Source organism: Cyrtonyx montezumae, unplaced genomic scaffold (genome assembly GCF_038088225.1).
Source record: "Cyrtonyx montezumae isolate F1298 unplaced genomic scaffold, pur_monq_1.0 scaffold_10, whole genome shotgun sequence".
Classification (NCBI taxonomy): Eukaryota; Metazoa; Chordata; class Aves; order Galliformes; family Odontophoridae; genus Cyrtonyx; species Cyrtonyx montezumae.
Genome location: NW_027071826.1, coordinates 14,181,109 through 14,189,952, shown reverse-complemented (window position 1 = coordinate 14,189,952; position 8,844 = coordinate 14,181,109). Strand labels below are relative to the sequence as shown.

At 44.0% G+C, this 8,844-nt stretch overlaps 1 protein-coding gene across 2 annotated transcripts in view; it reads left to right on the top strand.

Moving 5' to 3' along the window:
* Positions 1-5,718: 5,718 nt before the first annotated feature.
* The window catches only part of UNC79 (unc-79 homolog, NALCN channel complex subunit), a 96,063-nt gene continuing 92,937 nt past the window's right edge, over positions 5,719-8,844 (top strand). For both annotated transcript variants that reach the window (XM_065750958.1, XM_065750949.1), the window contains exon 1: positions 5,719-5,780. In XM_065750958.1, coding sequence (XP_065607030.1) covers positions 5,759-5,780 — 22 coding nt within the window. In that variant the 5' untranslated portion in view covers positions 5,719-5,758. The remainder of the gene's footprint in view (positions 5,781-8,844) is intronic.

Below are 8,844 nucleotides of genomic sequence, written 5' to 3'. Positions count from 1 at the left end.
AGGAAACACTACTGAACTGACTTAAAGGCTGGCTTCCCAGCCAGTTTTATGAACATAAGCAAGGTAAGTCAACACTAGTTGTCACTGGGCTGAGGCTTGCTAATTTTCTTAATAGTCCTAGTTCATGCTTGTTAGGTTTGTTCTGGTTCTCTATGCAGGTCACCACTTATTTCTCTAAATTTTACTGCTATGGCAACAAATTAAGTATTTTGCTCATTTAGAGGCTAATGAGATTAGAAGAAAAATCATGGGCATTTATTAGATTTTTTGCAATGACAGATACAGACAAATAAATATAGCATCCATATAGTTAATTGAAGTAATTCTCAGAATAAGAAAAAAGATTTAAAACAGCCAAACAACCACCGCATTTTTTAATGATAATTTTTCCCCTAAAGTCCTAATTATTCTAATTATTCTATACTTGGGAGGAGAAGAACAAACATTAACATCACAAGCTGGCTACCCTGTTGGGTTCACAGTGGTAATAATGAGGCCCAGAGCGCTTTACTACTCGGTCTCTTGCTTTAAATGAACCCAAGTCAGTGATGACTGAAATGCATTTGTCACATGCCAGGTGCCATAACTGATACATGTTGGTAGCTTCAGCCAAGCCTCTGAACACATCACAATCACTTCTGCCATGACTGACAACATCTATTATCCTGTCCTATTCCTAATTTCTATCCTACTACTAATTTATTTCCTTCTACTCTATGGTTTCCTCCTCAGAGCAGCTACATTCATTTTCTTCTACAGCAGGAGGACTGGTTGAATATTTTCTGTTAGCATTGCTGCGAACAAGATAGTAAGCTTTATTTTTTTTGTATTCTTAAGTCTAAACACAGAGGCTAAGATAGGATATTCTTCCTCTATGAAGAAATTAATTCTCAATATCATAGAAGAACAAGACTTAACAAACTCTCAGTAAGATTGAATTCAGAGGTAATGCACAAGCTCACTTGATTTTGTTCATAGATGCAATTTTCTGTGAAAGAGAAGAGGTGCCTGTCTCATTTTGCTGAGTCCTGGCTGATGCCAGTTAGCCCAGGTATCTGAGCCTTGAGAGACATATTAAGAAATCATCCAGTGTCAACCAGCATGTGATGTAGCACGTCTGACTTGAGCCTAATGGTTCAGTTTAATCCCAAATAGACTTTTTCCTCTAGCGATTATCTATTTTACCATCATTCATGAAGATTAATGTTTACAGAGAGCAAAGATTTAGGACAAATTAAATTTAATGTGGTCTAACTCTTACTGTAAAATGCACTTGTCTGAGCCTGAGGGACTCCATCTGCTGTTTGAATCTGACGGGGGAAGGACTGTTCTGTACTAACACCTGACATCTGGGCTACATTATCCTGGGGGTAATGCTGGATGCCCAGAGAACAGAGTGTAGGTTGAAAAGCCCTAAGGCCAAAGAAGCTCACCCTCTCCTGTCTCTGCTCTGATGGAGGTGTTATGTTTTGCTTCTGTTATTGGGGTTGTCACTGGTTCATCAGTCAGATTCCTTTCCCTCCTCTCCTCCATTTCATGACAGAGCCTTCAATTCAGTGGCCTGTAGTGACTAAAGCAAGAGACTGAGACATCCTCTGTTTTACCACCTCTACTGTGGGGCTCAATAATCCCATCACAACGCTGTTCATGATGGCTTCATGCCAGAACTGGTGAGCAAGCCTCAAAAAATGGAGACACTGGCTTACAGTAACTTAAACTGACTGTTTTGTATTGTTTTGTGATGTTTGATAAAGCTTGTGAAGCATTTTGATTCTTCCCTATTTAAATCCACATTTGTTTTGAACAATATTTGTACTCCATCTGAATTTCTAAATGTGACAGCTAAGAACTGCTTCTTATTTTAAATTCAAATAGATATTGATGTAATTCCCTCACTCAAGACCCTGAGCCTTTAAGGAAAGCATCATGGGAATGCATTGAGAATTGGTAAGTGATCATATCAGATTTATAAATGTGTGTAAATGTTTGTATACATACAGATACATGTATAAGTAGATGTATTTTTATATATGTTTTGTTTACTTTAATTTCTGAACAATTTAAGAATTTTTCCACTTTCAGTTCATGGTAGAAGAGCTTACAATTTCATATTTTTCAAAAGGATTACCTTTCTAAAAGTAGATTGTTTTTATCTCAGTGATTAAAACCAAAACCTACACTTTCTCTGTTCAGAGACAGCTCATGTCTGGAAGCCTTCTTACAGTATTTTATTATCCATTATTTTAAACAACACACACTTTTATTCCTGAATTATGTTGTCATTGCAATTCACACTGTTATGGCTAGTAAAATTACAAAACCTGCAAAATCCACAGAGATGTTAAACTCCCCATCTATTCCAAATCTTATTTGCCTTACCCTACAAAAGGCACAGTAGGAGGAAACATGAAAATTGTTTCCTATATCACTGGAAAACAATTGTAGGCTATAACTATTTCCTCTGAGCTAGGTGTGTTCTGTATCCCTCTTGAATATATTGTGTCACCTTAATATCCAGACATCCAGCTGGTTGATTTTCAGCAATTACTTTCATCAAGCTCAAGAATGGTTCCTCCTAATAACATGAAGTCAAACATAGGTCAAAGGAGGCTTGTGTGGATGAAAGACATGTTTCTGACAAAAGCCAAATATAAAAAGGAAGTGTACAAGAGGTGAGAGCAAGGGTAGGTAACCTATAAGGAATAAAGAAACAGTGTGCCAGGATTGTCTGAGTGTGAAGGGATGGATAGAGTTAGGAAAAGCAGAGCTCACGAGGAGTTGAATCTGGTGAGGAAAAATAAAGCACAATCAGAAGGATTCAGTAAGAGGAAGGCTAAGAAAAACCTGGTGAGGGGACCTGGTGACGGAGGACATGAAAAAGGCTGAAATACTCCATGTCTTCCTTGCTTTAGCCTTTTCTGATAGGGCCCGCCTTCAGGAATCCAAGGCCTTGAGGCCAGTGTGAAATTCCAGAACAAAGGATTCACTCCTAAGAAGGAGGGAATGAGGTCAGGGAACATTTAAACAAGCCAGACATACATATATCTATGAAAACTAGAGGAATGCATGCCTAAGTGCTGAGGGAGCTAGCTGCTGTCATTGTGGGACTGCTTTTGATTGCCTTGAGAAATGTGAGGGAACTGGGGGAGAGTCCTGAGAAGTGAGAAAGCAAATGCCCTTCCTAATTTCAAGAAGGAGAAGCAGAAGGCTCCATAAAGTTGAGGGGCTGCACCTTATCTTGATCCCTGGAAAAGGGAAAATAATCCTGGAAAATAATTCCAAACACACTATGGGTCTTAGGTTTTGCTTAGGCATGTACAAGGACTCATAAGCAATAAAGCTGTTCCCATATACCTGAGTTACATGCTGAACTCTATAGGGTCTTGCTCAGAAAATGCAGGCAGAACTCCAATTTTCAGGCACTTAACCAAAGAAATATTTTATACAAGAAACTGAATTCACATTTCCTCAGTGTATGCCTGCTTTACCAAGCTGAGTGTTTTAGGAGGCTTACCACTGTGGTGTGTGAACACTTGGCATATTGTAAGGGATACCCAAGGGAGCTCAGTTCCTCTCATTGCAGAGTTCCCTATTGTTCTGTAATGCGTGGTAGAATGTTTCAGTATGATCTGTTGCAACAACAGACAGAAATTCAAGATGAAGATGAAACCTGACTTCAACAGCCTATTTCTGTGAGGTTTGAAAGCCTATATTCTGGAAGTCTCTATTTTCCTCACTGATGTTCTGTTTGGTGTGGCTTAGGCTTGGGAAAGGGAGGCTTGTAGCTCCACGTGACCTCCTTGGGTACTTCATTACAGTAAATAAGTAGGAAAGCTCTCATTAACTTCAGCAGGATTTGATATCACATATCAGTGTCTAATAAAAGAGTGAAGTATAAGCAGTCTCTGCCTCACCTCTTCTGCCCAGGTAGCATTATAAAGATCTTGCAGACAGCTCAGCGTGAGGAAAACGTAAAGCACATGTGGGAGCAGTTCAGAGCTCTTTGCTTTTGTGAAGGACTACTCAGAGTCAGCTTGTTCCCTAGTTAACTCACATCCTTCTGTTGCCATTCAGTTCCACTATGTGCTCACAGCAGCCACTGGTAGTGGTTATCATTGGCTTCCCTCTCTTGGGGGCTTGCAACAGCAGGGAGTGTGGGAAGGACTACATGGAGGCTGAGATGGCCTCAAGAAAAGGCAATAAAAGTTCTGCGTGGTGTTGGAAAAAATCTTGCACATTCAATATTTTTAGAAGATCACTGAGGAAAAAAAGCCAACCTGTTAAATATCAGGGAACAGCATCTGCCCCTTCACTGCCGTTCCTGTCACAGAATGTGCATCACCCTCCAATCTGGACAGCAGGAACTGGAAGGCACTGCCTTGCATGATGAACCAGAACATGTACCTGTACTCCTCCACCTACACAGCACTATTCTCTTTGGCTGCTGTGGGCCTCCTCATCTTATTCAGCTCTGCCCTTTGCAGAGATTATATTGGAACAGTGTTACTTGTCACAATCCAGATGCCTACCTTAACATACCTGTAGCATTAAGCTGGCTCCCATAAAGCACAGGTTCCCCCTGCAAAGGAAAAGACAAGCTCCTTTGGAAGGGGATTCAAATCTCAAGTGAGCTGAGCAATCTTTGGATACTAAGCTACTGGATACAGCTGTGGACTGCAGGGTTCTTAATCTGTGTACTACTGTCAGCTGTTTAAACTGGATTTGAACACACATCCACGACTTTGTGTACACTAAATTGTATGTATTTATCACCCTGAAAAGTAGTAGTTATTATTTCAATTTCCCTCACTTTTTTTTTTTTTTTCCTGGAAAAGGGGAATATGCATTTGTTTCCCTCCCCACTTCTGTAAATGCAATTTCTTTAATTATGATGTTATGACATTCTTGCCTACAGCGGGGGATTGGAATTGGATGATCTCTAAGGTCCCTTCCAACCCAAACCATTCCGTATTTTCACATGACAGGAGTCTATAAGCATTGCTAATATCCTCCTGAAAGTTTAGAAGAAGTAATTCATTGTGAATCTGGAAGGGCTGTGCAACAGGGTTTGGTTAGAAAATACAGGTATGTCTGCAGTGCAGCTTGTTTATCCAGAATAAGGGGCTGGCCTCTTCTCCTAGGCAACAGAGATAAGGTGAAAGATAGTGACCTTAGGCTGCACAGTGGAGCTTCAGGCTGGATATAGGGAAATCTTTCTTCTCAGAAAGAATGATGAGGTACTGGCATACCGGGGGGGGGGGGATGAAGTCACCGCCTCTGGAGATATTCAAGAAACGTACAGATGTGGTACTGAAGAACATGGTTTAGAGTGGGCACAACAATTGTTGTGCTTGGACTGGGTGATCTTGGTGGTCTTTCTGACTTTAACGGTTGTACGAGTCTGTGATACTCTAAGGACGAAAAGCTGCTTCCCGTGACCCTGAGACAGCCCCCGAACACCCCCAGAGCCCCATGGGCGAGCATCACCACTTTCCTGGGCCCACCTTAGGATCCCCCTCGCGCAGCCCCTTCGAGGCGCTCACTCGGGGCAGGTACCTCAGAGCCGCCGCCGTGAGGCGGGCAGCAGGGCTGCTCCGCGCGGGTTCCCTTTAAGAACTCGCTCCGTTCTCTCTCCGTTCCCGCCCCGTCCCCGCCCGCTGCCGCCGCTCTCGGCTCGCGTCCCTGCGGCAGCGGCTCCATCCCCAGCGCGGTGCCGAGCCGAGCCGGGGCAGGCGCTTGGGGCCGCCCCGCCGGCAGCATGTCCACCAAGGCGGAGCAGTGTGAGTGGCGGGGCCGGGTGAAGTCCGAAGGGAGCGGGCACACGGGGGCTGCCTCCCCGCTGCGGGGCAGCTCGCATCCCGCGTTGTCGAGCATCCCGGCAGCGGGAGGGGTGGTTGGTGGAGGGTGGGGGGGACGCCTCCTTCTGGCTCTTTCTGCCTCCGCCGGGTGGTGCGGATGGCGAGGCGGCCTTCCCGGGGATGCTACGCGTCCGTCCTCCTTGGGCGCTGGGGCGGAGGGGATGGAACGGGGATCGGGCCTCTCCGGCTTCGGTCCCGGCGACGTGCCGCCCGGGGATGCTCCTGGCGTTGCTGCAGTGAAGGTGCCGTCGCAGTGTTACGAAGGCGCACGGTGCCGATGGGTACGGCGGCATCGCCGCCTTGCCGTGTTTTTCCACGCCTTGCAGGACCCTCGGCTGCCGCCAGCCCTGCCCGCAGCCCGCCGCGTCTCCTGGCAGCCGGGGATGTGCCAGCCACCATGTTGGCTCCGTGCGTGGAGCTGCCAGGTGACATGGTGGCTGGGACGGCTGCAGCTGCACCGCGGGTGTGTGGCTCCTGATGGCAGCTGGTGTTCCGCCGGGGCGCTGAGGCAGGATGATGGGCTGGCCTCTCGCATCGAGGGCACTGCCGATGCTCGGTGTTGGATATAAGCCTGTGAGCAGCAGGCCGGATTGATGCCTGCCGTGACTACATGATGCGATCTGACGGCTCAGAGGATGGTTGCTGTCCTCTGCATCCTGCTGGCTTCTTAGTTCACTGGGAGAAGACTTTGTTTTTATAAGCCAGTGCTGAACTGCTCTAGCGAAGAGATTACTTGTAACTTCTCTTCTAGGGTTTGCAACTTATTTACAGTAATGGATGATGCCTCTGTTATAATACTGTGTGGATGCGAATTTACTACTGTGGGGCTCATAAATAGAAAGGCAGTGTTCTGAGCGTACCTCAGGCCTTGGGTGTGCAATGCTCACATCTGTGCTGCTCTCTTCTTTCTGCCTTTCTTCCACCCAAGTTCTGAATGTGTTTCCTCTTTCTTTCTGATACATTATTTTTATGTCTCTCACATTACTCTACAGAAGAATTTCTGCTGCCTCTGTCTTTGGCATTTTCCTTCTTTTCTGTTTTGTCTCCTCTATTTCTGCATTCCTAATTCTTATGGTCTTCTCTGCGTGAGCTTCTCTTCCATATTTTTTCCTTAGGTGTTTTTCCTTTTCATCCCCTTGTACTATCTGGGAGACTGCATCTTGGCTCTACTGTGTCCATGTTGCTTTACGTTTAAAGATTTACTTGGGATCCAGTTTGCAGATCTTTCCTCTTCCTGACACTTTTTCATGGCACTTCAATGCACTCTGTTCAGTTAGCAGGCATATCCTGTGCATTCTAACTTACTGAATGTATCTTGTTTACTGAGGCTGTTCCCCTGTCTAGTTATTACGGCATTACCAAATATCTTTTTCTTTGCATAACTTTAAGATCCACTCACCTTCAATTTTTGATCAGTGTTTCGACAGTCTCCAACAAGGATTATATTGATGTACATGCATTATTATCAGGCAAACTTCAGACTTTAACTGTTGCTGCCATTGCTTCTGCCCTCATGGACAGACTAGTGAGAACCAGAATGTGTCAAGGAGGAGTCACAAGTCATACTGAATCTGAATTTACCAAGAAACAGAAAAAAGCCCCACTACAAATGTGGAAATGGACTGACCAGTTGAGAAGAGCGAGAAAGCACTGGTCTAAATATGAATCCACGGCCAGCCCTCAGCACTTTGGCAGGTTGTATGGAAAGCAGGTAAAATGGTAGCAGTCTGGGAAATCGTCTTGAGAAGCTTCTCTTTTTTTGTAACCGCTTTCATTTTGTTTCTCATATGAGGAGATAATGACAGAGGGTTTTGTCATTTGACCCACACCACAGCATGCATGAGGTGTGCCTTTGTATCAAAGGGGAATTTATTCTTTTTCACCTTGAATAACACTAAATGGTATTTAGTTGAAGTAAGTAATGTCCTGGGAAAGCCTGCTGCCCACAGTGTTCTTCTCCAGAATAGCGTAACAACCAAAATCATATTTAAAAGCTCTTAATAGTTTCATTCAATTCAGTAAATGCTTATGGGGAAGCTAGGAAGTTTAATGAGGTCTGTATAGATACTAAAGAGAGACCCAGCAAAATGCCTCAGAATAGCTTTGTTTATTTATTTCTATTTTAAATTTTGAATTTGTTTTATATGATGACCCTATGAGAGTGGCAAAGGAATTATTTACACAGAGTGATGCCACATTTTGAAGTGTAACTTTGGGTGTTCAGGTCATTCACACACTTCAATATCTTCAGGGCTCATAAACCTTTGCTCTGGAGCTTTCTTTCTGAAGGTCATTAGTGATCCAGGATGCTGTATTGCAATGGTCAGTGTTCTGGGCTGCTCTGAGAGGTGAGGCCAAAGCCTTGAGCTTAAAGCTAAGTATTTATAAAGTCAAAATAAAGTGTTTTGTTATTTCAGCTTACACAATTGCATGACTGTGCTGATTAATAGAAAAAATATATATCCACTTTATTGCAAGGAAGTAGATGTAGAAAGGTGTGCCATAATTTTTAAATTTTATTAATTAATTTCATTTACAGATATCTGTCAGCGAGTAACCATAGTAGCCACACTCAGGGTCAGGATGGACCAAGCTCTGGGCATCTTGACCTACATGTAGATGTTCCTGTTCATTGCAGGGGAGTTGGACTAGATGATCTTTAAAGATTCCTTCCAACTCTCAGAATTCTACAGTTTAGGTGACTGAGGGCCAGCAGTCTGGGTTTCTCAGTAGAGTTGGTCAGACTGAGTAGAGCAAAAAGTGTCCAGGCCATGCTTGATTATTTCTGCATGAGGCTGGCCTGTGTCATATAGGCAGTGCAAGGCTTTGTAGCTATGTTGGGTCATTTTTCTTCCAGTACTGAACATGGAGCTTTGTTAGAAATTAAGAGTGCTATTTCTGAAACAAACAGTCTCAAAGAAGGTGTAGAGCTTCTGCTGCTCTTTGAAATGCTCTCACCTGTTTGATCAAATTTCCTGAGACACTT